At 39.4% G+C, this 25759-nt stretch overlaps 1 protein-coding gene across 1 annotated transcript in view; it reads right to left on the reverse strand.

The window, feature by feature from the left end:
- Positions 1-25759, reverse strand: part of PITPNM3 (PITPNM family member 3) — a 92823-nt gene that overhangs the window by 14224 nt on the left and 52840 nt on the right. The window contains exons 6-10 of the mRNA XM_062592423.1: positions 23251-23440; positions 18532-18651; positions 13941-14122; positions 11192-11364; positions 3765-3935 (exon numbers count right to left, since the gene is read on the reverse strand). Coding sequence (XP_062448407.1) covers positions 3765-3935; positions 11192-11364; positions 13941-14122; positions 18532-18651; positions 23251-23440 — 836 coding nt within the window. The remainder of the gene's footprint in view (positions 1-3764; positions 3936-11191; positions 11365-13940; positions 14123-18531; positions 18652-23250; positions 23441-25759) is intronic.

Below are 25759 nucleotides of genomic sequence, written 5' to 3' on the forward strand. Positions count from 1 at the left end.
GAGTCTGTGATACCGCTCTTGTCCTTTCCCTGACATGAGCAAAACCGCTTTAGAAAGAGTGCCTTCAGAGAAGGTGTCTACTAGTTTGCATGTTCCTAAATGGAACAGAATTTTTATTCGTTCATGTCACACTGACAAAAAAGCTATGGAATATGACAAACACATGTATTTAACAAAACAAAACAAACCCTTCCTCCTGAGGTGTTCTGAAACGCATATAAGAATTTATGTGCATTTAAATAAAAGCAATACTTATAATTTTGCTTGAAGAAGCCTGCACATCCTGCTATACCTATGAAAAGCAGAAGCCCAAATAGGTACCAGTGAGATGGGACATACAGCATACAGACCAAAAGCAGCTGACTCCTCAGTGTTGTTTTTCAGAGGACAAATCTCCTAGAGAGATTAAAACATAGCCAACAGGGAGAAAAAAAAAAAAAAAAAAAAAAAGGACCCAGTTCAATGCACAGAATACAAAGAAAAGGAAGTGAACACTGCTTTATTCCTGACCTTATTTTAGTCCTGTTCAAACAAATAATTGCATCAGGCTGTGCTTATCTTCCATGTATTTTTGGCTCAGAGACTCTCCTGTACAATTCCTTATGCAGTAGTGTCCTGGAATGCGTTTTCTTCAGCTTTTCAAGTCTTATGAATTCTCATTGCAATTAATACCTCAGTGGTGCACAAGGGAGAGCATACTGGGATTTGCTAACAATTTATAAATAAAAGTTGTTGTTTTAAATGACACCATCCCTTTAAAAAATGCACTGGAAACATAAGCTTCTACAGATTATCAGACCTGGTAAAATTTTACATTGTTATGAGAAAGAATATCAGCACAGCTCCTCACAACCTCCTCCCTCCCCAAAAACTGATATGGCTGGAAAGATTTTGGCTTGTTTTGATGCATGCCTGAATATCTTAGCAAAGTGAGACAACACAGGGAGCTCTTTCTCTAAGAAATACTTTTACAAGTCCAGCTATCAGCGAGAGGAAAAATCCATACAGTCAGCAGAATGAACCCTCTGTGAATGAAAAACCTTTAATTCCAAAATGATCTCAAAGCACTTGCTTTAAATGGGAGGATTCCATGATCACTGAAACCTACCCAGCTTAACTGTAAAAGGCAGCCAAGACAACTCTGCACAGATGTTTAACACAAAAGCATTCCATGAAACACTTGGCAATCATTACAGCTCAGGAACTATTGTTCTGCAACGTATCCAACAGAGTGTTTCCAGATTTATGCACTATGGAGGGGAATCTTCTGACGCAGTGCCTTAGACAAGCTCAAAAAGAACTTTCTTTCTTCCCAAATCACCTGGGGAGTTCTCTGCTTCAAGAATCACTATCTGATGGGTTTGTTCCATCACAACATGGCTGGTAAAATGTATCAGTGCAACATTTTCACTTCAGAGGGCAGTTGGAGGGAAGTATTCTTACTGTGCCAGTTATTTCAGAGGGCATACTTTTCAGATAGCATTAGAAATCCCAGTAACAGAAATGTGCCTAAGTAACCAGCGTGATTTCCAAGTACGCTGCCAGGCTGTACTCCAAGTCAGAATGTGAACCAGTGGGTGCCTCTTCCATTGAAAGAAGTCCCAGATACGTAGGTTAGAAGACAGCACATAACCCCCTGCCCCCCCCAGCTTAGCTACTCCTTAGGCAATCCTCTGGGGAGGAGGCAGGTCTTCAGGTTATTCTGTGCCCTGACAATAGTGTTTGCAGATATAAGCAAATGTTAGGCAAAGAAGCATGATTCACTGAAGAAGCCTCCACATAGAAATCAACCTTCTGCTAGCACCTACATGCTGCAGTTTCGCCAGACAAACGTGCAGCAGCTTTCCATTATGAGTTAAGAATGTCAGCACAGATAGAGAGATAAAGAATGAATAGAAAAGTCTTTGAAAAGACAACAACTGGGATGGCAGAGACCATATTAAGCTATTAATGAAGGCAATTAAGCTATTATTTGACTAGATGATCTCCAGAACTCCCTTCCAACCTCAACCATTTTGTGAATCTGTATTTTTCAATATTCTGTACTAGGCAGCAAAATAAAATGAGCTGCTCACAGTGGGGAAGAGCTACAGGTAAATTCATACTTCCACAGTTTAAGACCTGAAAGGCTGAATGAAATTCACAATCTCTCCTCTCTTTGGAACCCGTTCCCAATCCCTTATTGAATTTGTGCCGTTATGTTCCATGCGGGAAATAGGTGACAATCTGATAACAGAGCCTGTCAAAAGCCTGCCACTCCCAGTCTCTTTCCACCCTGCAACAGAAACTTGATTTCTAGTAACAGTAAAAATAAAGACTGTTGAGCTGTCAAAATGAAAATAAATCTCCCATGGATGACAGGAACTTTACTTTTCCAAACCAAAAGCCACTAGTGGTATTTTCTATTGTCCTATGCTTGTCATCACTACCCGTAGAACTCCCACAGCTGGTATATGCAACCCAGCAGTTCACATCTAATCATAAGCTGCCTTCTTCTCATGTTGTCTAACACTTATTTTTAAGGAGAGGCCATAAGCTTATACTAGTACCAATTAACAGGTACTAAAAGAAAATACAGCTTAACCTTGAAAAGAGGACATCTGCATTAGAAAGAAGTACACACTATGATGAAGAACTACTAATGTATAAATGTTAGTATCCCATTTCAAATTTTAGTTTGAGAACTTAATATAATTGAAGTTCTGTCAGACCAGTTATGAATGTGAAATGATGCAGCTCTAGATTAACTGCTGCTTTTCAAACATTGATTTAATCAGATTCCACTTGATTTGCATTCCACATATGCATGTGCACAAGTATGTGTGTGCACACATGACTTTGCATATGTGTGTATGTTCATGCATCTTACTGCAGGGAACACATTCCCACTGACATATATGCACCTTCAGCTTCAACAAATAGAAAACACTACCATTTTATCATATTCGCCTCCAACATTAAGTTCTGAATCCTGATACAGTTTTTGAAATATCCTGCTGAGGCTCAAATTTATCTCTGAATCTGTAGCAAGAATAAATCTAATGCGCATATATGTACACATGCACACTGATAAATTAAATTCTTGCACAATGTTACAAATCCAGATGCTTCAAACCTATGTGACCTTACCTCATTTGTAAAACTTCTTACAAAGTCAAAACAGCACAATTCCTTCTACCATCACCTTTCTTATCCCTTTCATCCTCTTTCCTCCCAGCCTATCAGTCTGTTTTGATTTTTCCCTGATTTAAGCATTCATTATCCATCATGACCACCTCTTAACTGCCTATGCAGGAAAAGCGCAGGCAAAAAGGGACTTGCCTGGTGCTGTGATTTCTCCTAGGAGATATCAGCAATAAATTAGCTCCAAGTGACCAAGAGAAAGAGTATCTGAAATAGTAAGTAAATCTAGGTAAAAGTAAATTGATTGTAAAAATGTATAGTTTAAAATCATGGTATCCATCAACTCTGTTGAAAACATGGAAGCTTGCAAACAACATTTCAACTAAAGCAATCGTGCCACTTTCCAAACTTTCTTTGATACAACTAACATCATAACAGCTTTTACATAAGAATTAAGTTTTTCTCAGTGATGCTCTTTGTTCAATTCTTGTTAAATATGTCCATGCCACTCTGTTCCAGATGACCCAACTTGTTTTCAGCAGGTTAGCACATTTGTATTTCAACTCCTCTTGAGCTGTGTAAGGACAGAAAAAGCTCAAGAGAACCTTAAGTAAGGAGAGCTATAAAAACAGGTACAGTACCTAACTGATGAGATTTTCCATCCCCCAGGGGGTATCTCTGGTACCGTGGAACACTGAATGGAGGCAGGAGATGGAATCTTTTCTCCAGCAATGGTTCAAGTCTGCAGGCAGAAGGATCAGCGGAGTGAAAGAAACTGTACACCTGGCTGCAGGCTGGGCGGACCTGGCATACTTGGATGAGAATGAGATAGAAAGAGAGTTCAGTGTTGCTCCTTTGCAGTTTTCAAGGAGGAACATGATTAATGTGGTCTTCTGCAAACTCCAGACTAAAACATACATCTGGTCACAAGAAATATAACTAAGTTGTTTGCTATTCCCTCTGTAAAAAAAACACTCTTCACTGCAAAGAGGTTTACAGAGACAAGATAATCACAGCAACAGGCAGGAAGACCAGCACAGGAACAGATGGAAGCAAGAAAGGCAACAGAAGTTTAAAAGTCTTCTAAATGTATTACTGAACATTACAGCTATGATGCTCAGCATTTCAAATACTTATCAATAAAATGATTTTCTAGGCCTATTACATAGAGAGGACTGAAATCTAGATGAAAGCAGGTACGTGACAGAAAGCACTGCAATTTCTGAAGTCAACTTAGAGAAGCTAATACATAGAAATGAGGTTGGACATATTATAACAGAAAAGCAATGTTTATGATGCTTGCTGCAGAGATGCAGCTCCTGAGGTTTTGGGGCTACAGCTGTAAAGGATATTTGTGAATCACCCACTTGCTTGGCCAATAGAACACTCAATTGAACACACAGCACTGAGATGTAACTTACACTCAAATGGGTGACCATACAGAGACTGCTAGAGTATATTAAACAGTTGGTGTAGTCACTTCTCATTGAGCCAAACCACACTTGAATCACTCTGGATCTTGTCAGTGTGTGCAGATCAATTCATTATGGAATAATTACACTTAATAGACTTTGTGTACTACTGCACCACACGTTACAACAGTCAATTAACTACAAGAGTAAAGAAATGATTAAAGAATTTATAACAGATGTTATGTCTCCTTCCCATGAACTCAATACAAGCAGGACCTACTCCTTAAAGTTTCAAACCTGCTGTGCTAGACAATGATCTCTAAATGCTCTTTTGATAGAATTTATGTTTCTTTGCACTGATCTCATAACCCTGACAAAATGCATGATGCTTTTCTTGGAAAATGGGTTTGGTATGGCATCGCTCCCACGCACCAGCCAAACACATGCTTAATTAGAAATGATGAACAAAGCTGTTAGTGTTTTAATACTAGGTGTTGCAAAGTCTTCTGATGGAATCCATCTTAAGTGATATGTCTCATTGGAGTATGTATCGGGAATTAAAAAACAAAATACACTGCTTAAGGTCTTCCTCATTTTTAAGCTTTTCAAGCAACAGCCAAGGCATTTATGCATCAGCAAATTTAAATGATGTAAAATTGACACTGTACATCTCCCTCTGCTGCAATCTCAGCTACTTGGACAATCTGAACGATGAGTTAAAGAGCTACACTCGAAAACACTACATTCTTTAGGTTTTATCAAGTCCTTTCTTCGCTGCTGGAAGGACTCTAAAAATGCATGTCGATTACTATTATCAATGGTATATTGAGACAAATCTTGATGTAGACTATGTCAATACAACCAAACTCCAAGCCTAAAAGAACACCTCTGAATTGTAATATTAGCTTTGCCACAGGCAGATCAGAACAATACTTTGCAGCAAAGTCTGCTCTATGAAGGCTAGAGCAGAGGGGCAGCATACTTTGTCTCAATGAGTAATTAACATTCTATTAATCTTAGTAAGAGACTTCAAGCTACTGCAATGTCAAGGCCCAAGTTCCAGAAAACATTAATTCTAAAGATCAAGCACGTGTTTGTCTATCTCTTTGAATTGGCACAAAAGCAAGATTGTCTGAAAAGGAAGAAAATTTCAATTACTTAGAGGATCATTAGAATAGAGTAGAGTAGCTTATGAATAACTGAGGAAAGAATGCAATATCTTGAGTAATTTGTGATGTGAAGAAGAAAGAAAGGAAAAAGCTCCTCTAATTTAATATTTAAGGAGAAATTTTACCCTTTCCTCCAATTTGTCCTGTTGTCAGGCAAATCACACTCAGCCCACATAAACCACTGAAATATGGTACTGTCAGATATTCGCAATCCATAAAAACCCACCAACCAAATGTGTACCACATTCGTACAGCAAATCATGTAAGCTGGCATCACCCACAGCTACCTCTAAGCTTTGGAAACATCCCTTTGTGGGCAGAAAACACGTAAGATCTTACTGTTACAAGCTCATCTTCCTGCAGAAACCAACTGGTGGTAACAGCAGCCACTACTGAAAAAATTACACCATGAAGGAAAGCAACAGCACTTTCTGTTGTTCCTTCTCCTAAGATTCTGTGTAAAACTCACATAAGTTAAAGCACTTAACCACAGCACTTAAGTCAACCACCTTGCTAACTATGGCTAAACCTATAACAAAGGGAGCATGGAGGGACACCACACTCAGTCCACCGGCCACATATGAAGACTAAAGCCCTCCTCACATAAGTAATGTAGTTCAATGTCTAAGATAGATGTAATGAATCAGGCCCATGGGCACCATTCTATTGTGTGTCCTATGTGCCATATTGCCTAGAGAGATTTATCTTCACGTCATTAAGATGTCAACACAGCATCTTTAGAAATGCTCTGGGACCAACCTTCCTTCAATAAGACACTGGTATATGATCCAGTTCAGTCAAGCCATGAACTTTGATGATCTTCAGGTGTGCAGTGGATGTTGCATTCTGCATTCAGTGACTCACTCTGAGAATGATGCAACATCTGTTTGATTCTGGAGGATTTTTGTCACATAAAGCAAACAATGTGGGTGCCTTTGGGAACATTCAGTCAAGTTTTGGTTCCTTCCCAAGCTCGCTTTGCAAAACATCTTAGATTGTGATTGGCTGCAATTACTATGCTTCCCTGATGCAGGATAACCAGAATCTGCTGTATCGTCTGCTGGATGTTGATTTTTCCAGTAAGGATGGCTTTGTGCACCGAACAGTTAGCACACCTGGTTACAAAGGAAAAAGAAGTGGGAGGTAATCAGACTTTGTTGAGGACACCATACAATTGTTTTGCGAGTGTCAGGATACAAATTGCTCCCAGTGGGGTTTATTGTTCCATGAAATCTGAATAAATCCTCCCATGTATTCCAGATAATTGTATCACAAGGGAGAAGTGGAAGTGAAATACCAGCATGAGGACAAAGTTCCAAGACTACTTTTGATGACTTTCCTAGAGCTGAATTTTGTTCCTAGCAGCTGCCAGAAAAAGTGGAAAGAAGTCACCAGTCTGACAGTATTTAAACACAGCAGAAATGAATTCAAGGCAAAGAAAGTACAATTTTCTTGCAGAGCCCAAGTGGTGTGAAATAAATTCTATGAGGTGAAGCATTGCACTGCACTATAATTAAAACCGTGCTTTGGCTAGTCTAGAACTTTGATGTACATATTTACAGATTTAGTGATTACAAAATAGAGTGGTAATTGGATATTATTCTACCAAGCTCAGCTTCCTTCCCTAATGGGTAATATATTTATTCTTTCTTCTCACCATGTTGAAAATTAACTCAGTCAAAAATAAATGAACAGCTTAATGTAATTAAATTAGCTGTATAATGGCACCTTCGTGTATATTTGCATGAGTGAGTTTGTGTTGCTTACAGAAGCAAGAGGGTGCAGACTTGAAGAGTAAATTATTATCCTAGAAAATGTCTTTTTACCCACTAAAGAGATATGATTCCTTCTTGTTCAAGCAATGAAAAACCTCACCTACAAAACGTATAACGAGTGTTTTTCACAAGGTAAGTAACAATGGCAAACCTCCACAGAAGTCTTTGTTAACATCGTTAGCTACTGAAAGACACTATTTTACTAAGAAATAGACAATATAGGGCAAGTTGACACTTCTTTCCATCAGAGAGCTTGTATGGGTAATTTTGGCTAACTTCCTGTTTGTCTAATGCTCAAGAAAACAACAGAGGAGGGAGAGGGGAAGAAGAGAAGAGAAAAGAGAGAAAACGCTTCATTGTGGCTTCTCTACCTCAACGATGACAGGAATTCTTCCTGTGTATGGGCACAGTAGGTGGCCAAAGAAAGCCAAGAATGCAATCAGCAGGGTTATGAGTTCACTTTCAAGTTGTTAGCATCAGGAAAAATATGATCTTTGGTGGCAATGAGAAGGTATATCCTCTGCGTTAGCTGTTGCTCTGCTCTTGTGACTTGGCAAAGGAATATTGGATATCACTTGCCTAAGGAGATTACTTCCGACTATTGACATTTAGCAAACTAGTCAGCATCCTGATCATTGAAAGAAAGCGTCAAACACTCTCCCATCACAACTATACCAAGGCAGGCTGCTGCCATTTTGCAGATGTAACTAGACACTCATGATATATTCAGACTTCTGAAAAACACTGAGGAAGTGTTTATGGGCTGGCAAGGCTCCTATGAAGATAAGCAGCACACAGACTGGAAGAATTCTGCTAAGACATACAAATGATCAGTGATTCAGAAAATAATGACTGATATTAGACAGCATGAGGGCCACAGAAGAGTTTGGTGGAGGGCACCCAAAAATGTCAAGGATGCACTTGGGGGCAATAAAATGTTAGAAGAGAAATAAAATACAATTGGCAAGAAGATAAAAAAGTAGAATGAAGGTTTGGTCTTAGTCAGTTTCCTTTTAATGTAAAGATAAACGAGTATCTGAAACACTGAAGGTAAAACATGAGAGAAGATGCCTGTTCTGCACATGGAGCAGACATACGTTTGGATATAATTTTCTTACAAGTGTTCACCCCCCCCCCCCAAAAAAAAAAAAAAATTAAAAGAAGTCACTGACAAATCAAAGTAGCAGCAACATCCTGGGCTGTAATTTCCCATATTTCCAGTTAGCTCTGTACCTATCATTTCAATAAAAAGGGCACCTGACTCCTCTCATGTAACTTCGAACTGTCTGCTGTTGGAACTGCAGCTGAAACAGGAGGTTTCTCTTTATCTGTTTTCCTCTCAACTGTGCTGTAATTATCATTTAAAATTGGGATTCTCTTATCAAGTACAGCTCTAAGAACTGATTATGCATCAAAGAGACTCTGCTCATCTTGGAAACCTGTTTGAAATGCTGGTCAGTTGAGCTGCTCTCAAAATGTGCTCTCTAGGATACTAGATTGAGTACAAAAGTGAGAGCTAATTTGAAGAAAGTATTTACAATAGTTTAAAATACTAGTAATTAATACAAGTTTTCCCTGTCAAAATGTGTAGAGGGATACTAGAACTGAGATTGAAGAAAGCAAGACTCCTGACTAGAGTGTTTAGAAACGTACAGTGCCAGTCCAATGAAATATTTAAGGTTGCACTGAAATTTGCCATCTAGCTCTAGCTAATCACAATTCTTCATAGTTACCACATTAATCCACTACAAATTTAAACAGGAATGAGACTAGGATCTGTGCATAGGGCTGCCACCAAAATATTACAGAACTCCTCAGAGGTTGTGTTTGTTCTTTGCTTTTCAGTATCCAAAAGTAAAAATGTAACTGTGTGGGATATTAACTCCTTCCTTCCTAACTGCCATAAGGAGAACATTTACTGTGCAGAAGAGTGACTTTAAATTGCACTGGTAAATGGAAGACCATAGAACAAAGAAATAGTATCTTGCCCCAATCTTACCAGCTTCATAAGCCATGTCTCCGACATCTTGCTAAAAGATGATATCAGAACTTAAAGATATTATCTTCCTTCTTTACAAATACACTCATAAACAAACAGCAAATACATAGAGCAATAAGAGTCCTGTTAACCTGCAGAGATTTTCTTCTTACCAGTCAGTGCAAAGCTGTCTTTCTTTCTCTTGCCTTGCAACCTTCCCCAGTAAAATAAATGAGTTTCAAGTTCAAAGCAACATTATGGTCTCATATAAAACATACCCAAGGCTCCAGTAAGTCGCTTTCTTTTAAAAATTACTGCTTTAGACAAATCACATTCACCTCACTTAGTTCATGCTTTGCTTGGATATCAGATAGCAGAATACTACGATCAAGTTGCAGAGTTCCCACTCTCCTAGTGGTCCTACTTCACACTATAAAGTTCAGGAAGGCAGCTCTTACCTCTGTGAATCCAAAATTACTTCTAAAGAGCATTAAGGTCTTCATACAGCCAAAACTGACTTTTAATGTAATTGTGGCATTTCTGAGCACAGAAATGCTCTCATATGCTGCAGAGTATTCAAGGGAAGACTTTCAGACTGGTGCAGAGAGCACACTTCAGAATTGTACCACTTTAAAGCAATTCCTCTTGCAAAAAGCCATTTAAGTCCATTAAATTTGCATGAATTTCCAATACAAGTCTACAGTCTTGAGGTGAAACATGAACTTCAATTGCACTGATCAGGACTGACTGATGGGAGGGCTTACCACACAGTCACTGCTGACAGCTGTCACAGGCTGTATGTAAAGATGTGCTGATGTTTGTGCTGATGTTTGCCATTGATGTACTCTCCTACAAAACACTGCTGTTGTTTTCTGCTTGCTATTCAGCAACTGGCACCGGCTACTTAGCACTTGCTCTTCGAACAGTCTAAAAAGATACCTGATGAAGCAGCTCTGTCTCATGTGCGATTCCAGAGCAGATGTGTACTTTCCGATTCATTAAATGGAAACAACTCCATCTTGCTCAAAGGATGGATTCATGTGTATACATTAATAGATATTCATAGATTTTTCCAAAGAAAGTCCTACCAAAATAACCTCAATACCCCTCTCCCTCCCCCAAAAGACCAACAGAAACCCCCATCATCCTAAGGGGAGAATTGCTAATCTGGTAAAGAAATCCCTAGGACAGAAATACAAATTGCAGTGCAGTTTGCATAGTCAGCCACCACCCTTAATTGTTCTTAATTTTTCTGAAATTCTCATTTTCAATTAGCTGAGTTTTGCTTTTATTTGATCAGAATTGAATACTGCATATATGAGGAATGAAATTTAAAGTGGGAGTTTAACTATTTTCCCCTATTAAGTCCCTGGAAGTTACTAAAAATGCTACCAGATTTCTAAAGGCTCCTAAAGATCTGCTTTTTAATTTTAGTGATTTTTAGTACCTTTTTCAAGGACTGTTCATTGGTGTAGTATAGCCTTCATGTTGAATGACATGGAATGTACGACTAACAGTAGGGCACAAGATACACCTATTGTAAATATAAAAATAAATAATGCTCATCACCACACACCTCAGGACAGACCTGCACTAACATTCCTGTCTTAGAAAAAGGAACTAGCCCCATTTCCCATTTTTAATTAGGCGCTGCTATTTACCTTCTTTTAAATGAAGCTCTCAGTTTCCAAATGTCATTAAACAGCCTGTATTCTAAACCCATAAAAAGCTTACCATCCAGGCCAGGCAGAACAGTACTCCTCATTGCAAGCACCAAACCAAGCGGCGATCCAAAAAGGAAGAAATCAGATACTTCAAATTCAAATCGGCCGAGGTTTACTTCTGAGAGACTGGAGCTATTCACAGGAGGAAAGTCTGCATCATCTTTCAACACACTTGAGTGGATGCTGAGCAAAGAAAATGCACTGCTTCAACATTAACGAAGAGAGCATGCAGAGAAAAAATCCATTCCAAAAACAGGCTGCTTAGATAGCTCTAGCATCTGCATCTAGATCCAAGCAGTATGCATTAAATTGTAGGCAGAAACACAGCGTAGCAGCTGTTTATCATGTTTTCTATCATATGGCTGTTCAGTAAATTTACTACCATCAACAGTTAAAATACTCATAAGAAAGTTAAGCAAGGATGGTGAAGATTGAGGTTTACCTCCCCTCCCCTTCAGTTGTACAGACACATGTAGGCATATTCTGAAACTTTTGCTACAAATTCTAACCTATTCAACTTGTTTAGGGACAATGACATTAAAAGTCACAGTCAAAGTATGGTTATACAGATTCATAAAAAGGCTCCTTCTGATGTGTTCCTTAGGCTATGAACTAAAAGGTGACTACTTCTCAGCTACATATTACAGGCAAAAATAACCAATGTATATGGATAGCTTTTAATCTTTTAAGTGATTTAAAAACTTTCATTTATTTTTTATGCTATATACACAGAGGTAAACACAGATCACTTATCCCTGATTGACAGAAAAGACTTGCCCCTTAGTCCTGTTAAAGATGAAATTACATTAAAATTCAGTATATTAGCATACACACATCTTGTTCAGTCATGAGACAGAGGAGAACACATTTTCAGAGTATGCAGGAGCTGCTTATCATAGTGACTTTAGAAAGAACGGTAACTGAAGCCCTCATGAATTATCCACATGTGATATCTTGCATCAATGGCCAGAAATCCTGCAGACTGATCCTCAGTCAGCCAAAAGACCACATCTCTCTTTCAATCTTTTGAGCCCACTAGTGTCCTAATTTATCACAATTTATAACCTGATGCTTTTAACTAAACTTCCAGGGACCAAAATTAGGGCTCCTTCAGGGCAGGAATGAAGAGACGTGGGAATTAAATCCATCATCTGTTTGGCAGTAAAGTTAGCTCTCTGTGCCAAAAACACTCACCAAAAAAGTGTAAGTTAATGAAATGAAATGCAACAACAGTATGCTGGACTGGGATGTTTGTGTGAAAGAGGGATCTCTGTCACCTCATTACTCAAACTGAGGCATCACCTCTAAATTACACTAAATAAGCTCACAGGAAAAGATATCTAATGATCTCACATCAATTTCTCATGCAGAAAACAGAAGGCTTTGAACATCTCTGTATTTACTGTGCAGAGCAGGGAATGACTTGGTTTGGTTTGATTTTTTTCCCTGTTTGATTTACCAAGGAATTTTTCTGCCTTCTTTAGCTTATGTATTTCCAGTTATTCCTCAATAACTTAGTAAAAGCCAAAATTTTCATGAGTTAGAAATGTGAAGGGAACGTAATTTTTTCCATCTGCTTGCTTAAGCAAAACCGTGTGCAAAGCTTTCAGTTTAAAATCAGATACCTAGAAAATGAAAACATAATAACTAGAAAATTGTTTCATCTATTAATTATTCTATTACACCTCAAGCATGAAGTGCTTTACACAAGCTAACACCATGCTTTCTATGCTTTAAAACAGTACATAGTTCTACTCCTATAGAGAGAGTTAGAAGTGATAGACCAAAAAAAAAAAAAAAAAAATCTTCACACTTTAGCATACACTGATAGCCAGAAAAAAAAAATCATGGTATGGAAATAAAAGCAGAATAACCAACAAAAGCAAAGCACAGCACATACTGACTGCAGCCAAAGCAAGAATATAAAATTACTTTAAACTGCCACTAACAGAACAGATAGCGTGAATTATAACACAGTGGTAAAGTCTACACTACACTCGAGCTGTTGCAGAACTGATAGTTGGAACCCAATAAAACTTTTCTCCCTCTGCATCACTCCCAACAAAATAAAGAAATGAGAAGATAGAAAGAAAAGATAAAGCACAAAGAATTCAGATAAGTGAAAAGCAGTCAAATAGCTAAGAAGTTGCAGAAACAATAAAACAAATGGAATGGTGATATTCACATCATATCTCTGTTTAAAAGGATTCCTAGGATTTAGGAAAGCAAATTAGGTTAAATCTCTTCCCCTTCATCCATCTTGCTGTTTAGCTGAATGTTTATATAGCTTTCTGTTTTATTTTAATACCAGCCTGAAGAGTTTTTAGACCAATGAGAGCACATAAAAGCAATTGTCTCATTCTTTGAAGAGTAACAGAAATCCTGTGAGTGAAGTCAGAGGGGTCTTTAGAAAGAAAAAAAAAAGTCAAAAGAAAATCATAAATTATAAAGCATTCATCCATCTTATTTGTGTGGGCTGCACTGAAGACATGGAACTACCTGCATTACTGTTTTGCACATTCAGAACTCTCACAGCTGAACAAAAAGAATAAAAAATTCACCACAGATGAGTGGGTTTAAACTAGACCCACAATCTGTGGATCTATATCTATGCTTTTCTCTCAGGAATATGCAGGGATCTCAAGCAAACTTCCAGAAACACTCCACAAAGAATACAAACAATTCCATTACTCTGGCACTGCCAGGCTGCATTCAGTGTCAAGCCCATTTCTTTTACTCAGGCATCAAACACTAGTTACCTAGAAAGGAAAGCATGATGTTGGGTTATAGTATCACAGCCATAGGTGGGTGAGTCACTTTGTTTCCGTGGTATCAGCTGCCTTGGCTCCTCATCCTCCATGATTCCCGAGATGTCAATATTGCTTTTGCTGAGGTGTTTGCTGCCACCCAGGCTTGAGTCCTCTGCTAAGAGGGGATTATCCTTCAGAAAATGAATAGAGCAAAATGAAGGTTTAAAAGGGGATCAAAACACAACAAAGCTTATCATGAAACAGCTGTATTTACACATTTGACCTTACTTAATCCAGAAAAGAGTGGAAGGGCTTAGACTTCCTCTATGCAGAAGCACATGCAGAAAGAGACAAAGACTCACTTTCCCTCTCAGACGTACAGCCTAACTGCTGGGAGGAGGACCAGGAATTTTTGAGAAGGAAGAATACAAAGGCCTCATCCCTCTTGACTTCATCATTCTTAGAGAACTGCAGAGATCCTAAGATAATCAGAGGGCTCTTAACTGAATGCACAAAATGCCAGTTACAGTATGGTCTTGTAATTACTGCTGTGGACCACTACAAATTTTACAGGGTCAGGCAGGAGGTGAGGGCTCTTGCAGTGTGTTGGGAACAGGAAACTGTCTGCCTGCTGCTTTGTGTGATAAACTCATTTATAACCAAAAAAGAGTTGTTTTATTAAATATGTGCTTCCCTTGAGTTCAAGCCAGAAACGACTACAGGTTCTACTTGTACTTTTTAATGCGACCAGTAATGCTTAAGTCTGACATTGCCTCTGTACGTCTTGATTTGCCCTGCAGCCTACAATCTTCAATGAAACTCTTTGCTGTTATAACAGCTATTTATTGTTTTAAAAACAGCGTCTATCCTCCAGAACACCAGAGACCTTCAAAGACAAAATTCTATCACCAAACTGTTCCTGGCAGAGTTACTTACATAGGGACTTTGTACAGATACATTATCAGCAAGGTAAGTGAATACCTTTTCTTAATTTATTCATGTTTCATAATTACTTCACACTGATTCAATAGGCAAAGATATCTACCCCATAGATTCAGTGAAGAGTTCTGTTCTCTAGCTTGTTCCCAAACAACAGTGCCATTAAATACAAATACAGAAATACAATATATTTCTGATTTTAAATTGAAACTTGCATGCTACAAATATTCTGCAATCTTTGCCTAAAATTCCAGCTTGCCAATTGTTCTTTCTACAAATACATTTATTAACGTACATAAGAATATTCAGAGTAGCAAAGAAAATGGAGGTAGGAGGCGAGGACACCCACACCCACATAGCTGAAAGTGAACTTTCAGAGACTGATTCAGAGCCCATGAAACCCATTGATAAATCAATTGATTTAAATAGGCTGCAGGTAAAACACTCAAACACCATACCATCAAGGATTTCTAAAAACCGTATCAGTCTTGTCCAGTCTTGGAACTTCTTCAAAACCCTAGTGATCTTTGTGCAAATGACATAACAGGAGCTGAGATGTAGATATATCTGCTACTTTTGAATAAGAAAGTTATGTCAATGCAGTAGGAAAAATGGGAACCCTTGAAGATGCCACAGCAAGAAAGCTGATGCAAAGAACTCAATGTGATTTTGTTTTTTTGGCCTTCTATTTTCCCAATAGTCTAGGGAAGAGGGCTGTCTGTTTGAATGTCATGGAGCTGGCAGTAACGTAACACCACAGGCATTTCTTGTAATCACATACAGATTTCTCCACAGTATTTAAAAACTAATTTGTGTAACCAATAATTAAGTAGTAGGACTGCTTAGTAATAAAAATCATTACCTTCATTCATCACTGAAAGCTGGCAGCAATTCACCTTTGTCCACTAAGCCTCACTAAAAAGAGCACCTTGCTGAGGGCTTGTCCTTCTCTTATGTCACAAGACAATCTCAGACAGGTCACATTTTGCATGGGTTTGATAGTCTCAGATTAACATCACATGGGAAAAACATTAAGTTCCTTCTTCCTCAGTGCTACTATTAAGGTTAACCTAGCATTTCAATTGCACATATTTATTTACCGGCCATGACGTTTGTCAGAGACATGGCATGTTTTTTTTTTTTTTTTTAATCTGGAAGAAAAACATTCAGCTAAAACCAGCTAATAGGATATATGTCATGCTATTATTTGCTCTGTAGAGGGGGGCCTTCATTTCCTTCAGTAAGCTTCAACTCATTTTAAACTTGATTTTCTATAGGTAAAACAGGTCTTAAAAAACATACATATCACAGATACCACCACAAGGTAAGAAATCAGCAATCTTAAAACGAAAAGGGACTAAAAGCTCTGTGGGACTGCTCCAGGGAAGGTCACTGGGAAACTGGCTAGTCATTTTACCAGAGAGCAAGATCCCTAATTTTTCTTTTTCTCTGTTGCACATGATAACTGGGCAAGGTAATGCAGAAAGACTACGGAAAATTAGCGATTGAATCTACTTCTATGGAGCCAGGGAGAGAGCAAGTTTGCAGGCCAGGCATTCCTCATAACCTCTCTCAGCACTGGAGCATGTTAGTAGTCCTGTGCACTTGGGGTGAGATTTAATTTCAAGAGTGCAAAAGAGCCAAATTTGTTCTCCAGATTTATGCAAAGGAGTAGCTGGAGAATGAAATGACAGACATGAGCAGTAGTACGAGTCTTTCCATAGTGCCCTGCTTGCAGGCCTCAGCAGCCAAGAGGACCACCTGGCTTCCATGCAAGGTGAATAATTAGTCCTGCTGCTGAGAAAGGGGAACCACGGAGCTTGTTAGTGCCATCTCTGGAGCTGGCTTCTGTCATATGAATCATCTGCCCCTTGGGGATTGAACTGGAACAAAATTCTCTTCACACACATTACTGAACAGCATTAAATGGCAAAAGTCTGACAATCATTTGTGTCACAGAGACAGAAGGTAACTGGGTGAAAGGAGCTCTTACTGAGAAAATAAACCTCTCTAAGCCAGCTGGGTCTTCTCTGCATCTGAACTGCAAAAACTGCATCAGATGCAGTTCTCCCAGATCCCACAAATGGCACAGTTAACATTTCATCTGCAGTAAAATGGTACAAATATCAGGATCTGAAGCAGCCACCCACTGATATGCTTTAGATATCCTTCATCCATGTGAAGCAAATCCTCAGCTCTCTTACCCAAGATGTGATGACATCATCTTTGTTAAGCATTTCAATAATTACAAATGTCACTGGTTTTTAAAGGATAAAAGTTACTAGTCTGGTTTGAGCAGAGTGAGATTTGCTCTACTGCAGATTCTTTTACTGGACATACAGACAAATTCTCAAGTATTATATAGGTATGTATATACAATAAATCAACATAACCACAATAATCATGCATATTTCTACATATACCACAGAATTCTCTACCCGTTATAGATAATTCTCATTTGATTATTCAGTGAATAATGGAAGCTAGAAGGCAGAATGGACTGCATCACACAAACCAACATATATTCATTCACTCGTGGTAGCAGTAGAATGTACCATTCTAATTCATTATTTACATTGTCTTGACAAATTAACATAGACTCGCTATTGCCAAAAAACATGTTTCTAGTACTTTAGAAAGCTCTAGCTATGAACTGTTCAAAGAATGCAATGTGCTGTCCTCAGTACTGGTACTGTTAAAAGGTGATGCTGAGAACTTAGAGCTATGTTATTAATGGAGGATAATTCTCCTCCTAAAAACATTAAGAGGATGCCTCTTTGCTTGAGAGTACTACCATGTTCACATGCTGTCCTTTCACACATAGTTCTCAAAATGAACTAAATAAGTTAGTATCATTGAGCCCATTTTTGAGGAGAGAGGGTCAAAAGATGAAACAATTTAGCCAAGGTCACAAAACCATCAAAGAATGGAGCCTGGGTGCCTCATCCAATGCCCACTCAAATACACCAAACCACCTCTCAACCCCTACTTGAGTCTGAACTACATCAGGTTAGTTGAACTCCATTTTTTTCATAAATGGTGCATACAATAATGAAGCTTAAATGCTAGCATTACTTTTTTTAAAAAATATGCTTTCACTATCATAAATCCTTTCCTGAATCTCAGTTAGAATTAATCCTCCCTTCTTTCCAAATGTAGAATTCATGTAGAGACTGAGTTATGCTCAGTGGTTTATTCACACATCTTCAGGTGACCGGTATGCCTCATCACAAATGAGGCATCCTTCCACCTGCCACTAAAATTTACTCATGAGTACATCCTAATTCTAGATTATTGGTAGGAAGGTGCGTAAGAAATTCCAGACAAAATGGAGACCAAAAAAAAGTTTTGCTTGCTAAAAGAAGTTTTTAGCAAAAAAACAGCAGTCAGACTACTGAGAGAGGGTATCTTTACATCCACCATTAGGGATACAGTAAAAGGCACTCTGTGGCCCTGCTTTAAGGATTTACCAGTAAAGCCTTAACCAGTGATTGCTGTAAACTGAAGCTGCAGACTTCATTTTCCGATGGCATTTTTTTGACATATGAGCAAATTCCTGTGCTATCATTGCTATTTACCAAATCCCTAAATATCTCTGGCTTATACGGACCTGACTTCCTTCAGGGAATTAATCTCAGCTGCATGCTTTCTTTCTCTTTACCTGGATGCTGCTGATGCTTCCTCTCCTGCTGCTGTTCTGACTCTCATCAGCCGTATTAGCATTATAGCAGATGGCATCAAACCCCAAAATTCCTCCTATGCAGTCACCAATGAGACACACCTGATGAAATAAGAGATTTTTTTTTGGGGGGGAGGGGAGGTGAGACACAGCAATTGCTTTAAAAAAAAACAAAAAACAAAAAACAAAAAACATCATAGCCTTATAGAGGAGTTAGGAGAGCTGAAAGACATCTTAATTTACACCCTTGGCATAACATCTCTGCTGGATCCTACTGCAGCTGAAAAGATGTGTTCGCATTTTCTCCCATTTCCTCTTACCCCCAGACATACACTTTAGTATATCTGCCCAACGGACCGTTTTGACTAGCTGAGTGTTTCTCTGAACCAGTCAGAACTGTTGCTAGCTACCTGCAGTCAGATTCCAGCTTAAAAAATCCTCATCACTGAAGAACCTGTCTCAGCAAGATTTCAAACTACTTAACGTTTCCTTCAGAGTCACATAAGGAAGAGGAACTCAACAAATTAAGAACAGGTTGTTATTCACTGGTCAAGACAAGGGAGTAGAACTTTTACATGAGGTATTAAGTAGACAGATTCACTCACACCTAATGTAAATATAACAGCTACCTTCAAAATATAGGCCTGGAAATTAAAATATGTAAGTCTACAGAGTACTAAAATCGGGAATTCATCAGAGGAAGTAATTTTAATGCCTCACTGAAATCTGCCTCACAAGCCAATTACACTGAACATTTCCCCCTCCCACAGAATATTCATCCCATCCCAGTCCCCTGTCCCAAGAGGAATAATTGCTGTTATCTCTCTCCTCTGTTCCACAGGTTCTAGCAACCCCTTTCCCACCTACTCTCAAAGTAAATGTCTAGTCAGTTCTTCCCAAGGCCTCAATTAGTTTAACTGGTGACATATCTCTCCCTACAAGCCTTACCTTGCTTCTAGCCTTAATTCTGCTTGACTACAACAAAACTACATGTTCTGGTTAACAGGATGTTGTGCATGATGTCCTCAAAGTGAGCAGTGTAGGAAAAGTGACCACTTAGTAATGTTGACAGGAAAAAAAACAAACCTCTCAGTCGACCCCCCCACACCAAATTCTCAAATAAGAGTTAACAGCTGTTAAAAGTAAATTTTCTCAGGATGAAAAAAAAACAAAAAACAAACAAAAAAAATGAAGGTAACACCCACCCTAAGACAACTCTGATTCCAGAGTCATACACAATTGCTGATTTACCCTTTTGATCTTCAAATTCCTACACCATGCAATAAAGTCAAAGACCTGAAAATCATATGGATACCAGTAACCTTAACAAAATTATCAGCAACTTTTGTGTGGATTAATGGAATCTTCTTTTAATGTAATCTTCTTGAACTTACCATTTCATTTCTAATCCTCATTATTATTGGCATGAAGGTAATGGGGTTAATTTGTTCCAGATGCCACATAAAGCCCAAAAGGCCAGCTCTGCTTTGATGAACTTGCAATATAAATGGACAGAATAGACAAAAATACCAGAGAGGAAAGAGACTTGCAGAGTGGGGGTCAGGTTATATGGCATGTAATCTAGAAGTACAGGACTATTCAGATTGATCTTTGATCAGCTGATCTAAGATGTAACGACAGGACAAGAGGAAACAGGCAACAACAGAACCACAGGATGTTCCACCTGAATATGAGGAGGAATTTCTTCACTGTGAGAGTGACAGAGCACTGGAACAAGTTGCCCAGAGAGGTTGTGGAGTCTCCTTCTCTGGAGATATTCAAAGTCTGCCTGAACGCAACCCTGTCTAACATGCTCTAGGTGACTTTGCCTGAGTAGGGGGTTTGGACTAGATGATCTCCAGAAGTCCCTTCCAACCTTTCCAATTCTATGATTCTACGACCAAAGCAAAGTACTGCAGACAGTGCAGAAAAGTCACTTTTCCAACTTCTAACAATGCTTGTACTTGATGATAAGAACACTGTGGAGCGTAGAGAGGGCATAGGCTCTTCTATATGAAGTATTAATACAGATTTTTTTGGGGGAAAAAACAACTCCCCCCAGTCCAAACCACCAATCTTCTTTTAATGGAATCTTCTTGAACTTACTATTCCATTTCTAATCCTCATTATTATTGGCATGAAGGTAATGGGGTTAATTTGTTCCAGATGCCACATAAGGCCCAAAAGGCCAACTCTGCTTTGATGAACTTGCAATATAAATGGACAGAATGCTGGTACTTGATGATAAGAACACTGTGGAGCGTAGAGAGGGCACAGGCTCTTCTATATGAAGTATTAATACAGATTTTTTGGGGGGGGGGGGGAAACAACTCCCCCCAGTGCAAACCACCAAGGAGATTTCTTTGTAACTTTTTGAAAGAAAAAAAATCCTGTAACGTGATTTCTTTTTACTGAGAGATCTGTTTTTATAATTATTGCTGTCATTGGTATAATTTTTCTTTGCATATCTCACCTTTCATAATGTTCTGTCACTGCAGGTGTGTTGTTTTTATGCTCCAAGTAAGAACAGTTTATTGCGGATATTAAAATTAGCTTCAAAACAAAATTTCAGTCCAAAAACTGCTGATATACCACACTGTAATCTTATCATTGCTACGAAAAAGATGATTTGTGTAATATGATTTATGTTTTCGTTCAAAGATTACACTGTACTCTCATATGTGTCACCCCCCCCCCCCCGCAGTCTGGGAGTCATTGTACTTTAAGGAACTGCAATTTTCTAGCTACGCAGAGGGCCCCATCACAAAATAATTTCAGTAACTCACACTGGGCAGCAGTATGGCATTTACTCTATGTGAAGCAGGGCAGCTCTGCAGAGAAGGACCTGGGAGTGCTGGGGATGGAGAAATGGACCAACAGAAATGTCATGAAGTTGAACAAAAGGAAATGCAAAGTCCTGCATCTGGGAAGGAATAATCCTCTGCATCAATATAGGCTAGGGAACATCCAACCAGAGTGCAGCTCTGAAGAGAAGAACCTGGGGGCCTGGTGGACAACAAATTGAATACAGCCAACAAAGCACCCTCTTGCAGCTAAACAGAATCCTGGGCTGCATTAGAAAAAGCATTGCCAGGAGGCCAGGTGAGGTGATACCAAGCTGGGAGGAGTAGCTGACAAACCTGAGGGCTGTGCTGCCTTTCAGAGGGACCTGGACAGGCTGGAGAGCTGGGCAGAGAGGAACCTCATGAGGTTCAACAAGGGCAAGTGCAGAGCCCTACACCTAGGGAGGAATAACCCTAGGCACCAGTACAAGCTGGGGGCTGACCTGCTGGAGAGCAGCTCTGCAGAGAAGGACCTGGGAGTGCTGGTGGATGACAGGTTGACCACGAGCCAGCAATGTGCCCTTGTGGCCAAGAAGGCCAATGGTATCCTTGGGTGCATTAGGAAGAGTGTTGCCAGCAGGTCGAGGGAGGTGATTCTGCCCCTCTACTCAGCCCTGAGGAGGCCTCATCTCGAGTACTGTGTCCAGTTCCGGGCTCCCCACTACAAGGGAGACATGGAGCTACTGGAGAGAGTCCAGCATAGGGCTACGAGGATGATCAGAGGGCTGGGGCACCTGCCCTGTGAGGAACGGCTGCGAGAGCTGGGCCTCTTCAGCCTGGGGAAGAGAAGACTGAGGGGGATCTTATCAATGTGTGTAAGTACCTGAGGGGAGGGTGTCAAGGGGATGGGGACAAACTCTTTTCAGTTGTCCCATGTGACAGGACAAGAGGCAATGGGCAGAAACTGAACCACAGGAAGTTCCGCCTGAATGTGATGGGGAATTTCTTCCCTGTGAGAGTGAGGGAGCACTGGGAACAGGTTGCCCAGAGAGGTTGTGGAGTCTCCTTCTCTGGAGATATTTAAGGCCCGCCTGGATGCAACCCTGTCTTACGTGCTCTAGGTGACCCTGCTTGAGCAGGGAGGTTGGACTAGATGATCTCCAGAGGTCCCTTCCAACCTTACTGATTCTATGATTTCTAGTCTAGCGATGGAGAAGCAGGAGTAATAACTGTGACCCTACGTCAGCCAAAAGTCCGTAGGTGACTTCACTGTGGAATGGATCAGACCGGAAAAATTAAATGACTTTCCCAAAGTCACACAAAACATCTGCAATGCAGCTGGAAACTGAATATTTGTCTTCTGAGACTCAGTGCTCCTGATTGTTTTATTACTAGTGCCATGGAAGCAGAAAAGAAAAAGCAATACTTAAATACTGGATTCCTTGTGCTTTTAGCCAGAGATATGCTGATGTCCCACCCTACTCCATCAGCTATAGTTGGTCTGTGAGGAAATCAGTAACACAGATTTTCAGTTATTTCAGCCTGGCTGGCTTGTTCATTGCTTAACACAACACACTCCTATCACACAACTAAGGCTCCTATGCATTATCAGAAATCATAGCACTAATTAGCAAGAGCCTAGGAATAAAACTGTTTGTAAGAGAAGGAACAGCACTTTCTACAAACTGAGTAAACCTAGGTTAGATAACCGACAGGATTCCAGAAGCATCTTGTTCATGCTGGGCACTAAGAAGGCGTTTTATATAGGTAATCCCATGCTAATATTCCTTCATCATATTTGCAGCATTGCTCCTATATCCATAACTGAAAACCTTTCCATAAAAATCAGAAATGGCCCAACAAAAAACAGCTTTGCCCCCAAGGAATTATACTTCAATGTGCGAGAAAATAATCTTACCTGTCCATTAAAACCAGCCCCATCTGCAGATTTGAGAAATTCATTATAAACTTGGTTGGCTCTGCTAATCACCATGGCAACTGCATCTTGGTACTGAGGGGACGAAATGGCCAGCAAGGGCAAGGCAGCTAGTGGGATGTGGTCTTCACTACTGCTGAGACAGCTCTCATCATAACTGTAGGGATTTAGGCTAAAGAAGAACATGCTGTTGTCAGGAAAAATGCAAAAGACAGCACACAGCATTAGAGAATGAACAATTACTTATTAACAGAAATGGCTTGGGCTATGGCAGCTTATAATGAGAGAGTACAGTAAGGATCACTTTCTCACAGAAGAAAGCCAACTGCTTAAAATGAAGCATTTTCTGCTTTGTGTGACTGAGACCATGCTGGAAAGCATTTCTGCAATTCAACATACTTGTTGCAATTTGCTCACCTTATTTTCTTTACACACACAAACGGGTATCACTTTAACTAGCAAATACATTATTCCCTTTCAGCTTTTCTTTATCATATAATCAACTTAAAACAGAAGGAATAGGATCCAACCATCACAGTGGAATGTTGTTTCCTAAAATGCAAGCAGTTAACAGAGGAATTATTCAAAAACACGTAAAAAACATTTTTCCCAATGTTTCTGTAGAGGCTTCCTCATGAGATAAGATTTAGACCAATAATTATGCTTTCAAAACGTTTGTATAAAACCATACGTGTTCTGAAATCACATGCAAATTTTGCATGCTAACTTTTTGGAAAAAGGAGGTGGACTAAAAATGTAAGCTTATATTTGTCAGGACACTAATTTTATTTCACCTAAGATGTGCACTCTGCATTGCAGTTTCTCAGTAAATGTATCAATCATGCCTTGGTTGATTTTTACAGATGAACGGGAAAAATGATTCACAGAGAGGAAAAGGTACGTGTCACATTACTGTGTGTCAGTTTCTCTTAAAGCAAGCTGACCTTCCTGTAGAAACTAAAGGAAGGTCATAGTATTTCGGACAAGTTCATCCAAAGCTGCAAACTAGCAACTTCAATATATTTCAACAGTATTTTGCATTCTCTTTCTTTAGCATCTTTATGGCTGCACAATATTAAAAAGTGAGCTGCTTGAAACGGTATTGAAGTCTATGTCTCTGCTAAAACCTGCATCTTTGAGACTATCACCAGGCTAATAAAAGAGAGGACCTGCAAAGCTCAAGTGGAAGCCAGTCTGCACTCATGTCCTGAGCTTCACAGGACATTTTCATATTTGACTATTGCCACAGCTCTCAAATGATTTTGTATTTCTCATCCAAAGACATACAACAGCTTCCATGTCCTGAAGCTCAGCTGGTCTGCCAAGCCACATCAATTTACAAGTTAATACAGCTTCAGTCTGCCAACTGATTAGGTCATGCAGATGCACAGCACAAATAGTTGTGAATACCAATTCTCAAAAAACTAAAACCAAACTTCATAACTCCGCATAAAAGGACTTCATTTGCCAAAAAATTAGCAAATAAAACCTAACAAGGGGAGAAACACAGGAAGAAAAAAAAAATTATAAAGTGAATGGTTGAAATGGAAAAAAAATATATTCAATGGTTTATATAATAAAAATAAAATGCAAATGATATTCACAAGAGAACTGTACGAGGAACTGTATGAGGCACACTGAATGGAAAAATGAGTAGCTGAAAATATTATTTTTATGGATCACACTGAATTGAAGCAATTGTTACCTGGCCCATTAATCAGAAACAGTAACCTGGCTTAGAAACACTAGTTTAATTTTTGAAAAATTATTTTATTGTAAAGGCTGTGGCCAGAGGCATATCTATTGTTATCATAAACACAACACAAAGGAAGAGAGGAGGCTCTTTATCACAGGAGAGAGACTACGTATTAGTGCTGGAGCTGACACAAACCAGTAAAATATCAGTGTTGAAACTCAGAGGAGCCCAAAGCCTTCTTATTTTGGTGCACTGCAGGACACTACAGGAGGGCCTTCTAAGCACCAGTTTGGAAACATCATATTTGCACAAAGATGGAAATAACAAGGAAACAGGCGAAACCGTTAAGTGTAAAAGTCTGACAGGTAAAGCCTCCTGCTCTTCACCAGTGCTAGAACCTAAACAGCTCCCTAATAATAGGCAGTAAATGAAAAGGCTGTAAGAGGTATCTAGTCTTCCAGGGTGGGTGAAAGTACCATTGGCTCCCAGAACACAAGTGATCAATGGGACACTGGCACCTGCTGGCAGTGGTAACTGAGAATGCATCACGGAGATGGGAGATAAGGGATATTCAATCCAGGCTGTGGGCTCAGGGGAAGGAGGAATCCCATTCCTTTAAGCCATTATTTGCAAGAAAGGACAAAAAACTGCCTGTATGTGTTCAGATGAAGAGTCTCAGTGGAATCCCTCTAGATTCAGATACTCGGCACACAGACACAGCCTTAATTCAAAACCTGCGCCAAGGTATACTGAGGATTGCCCTACATAGGCACACACTATGCCTGCACATTCAGA

The sequence above is a fragment of the Rhea pennata genome, chromosome 20 (assembly GCF_028389875.1).
Source record: "Rhea pennata isolate bPtePen1 chromosome 20, bPtePen1.pri, whole genome shotgun sequence".
NCBI classification, from domain to species: domain Eukaryota; kingdom Metazoa; phylum Chordata; class Aves; order Rheiformes; family Rheidae; genus Rhea; species Rhea pennata.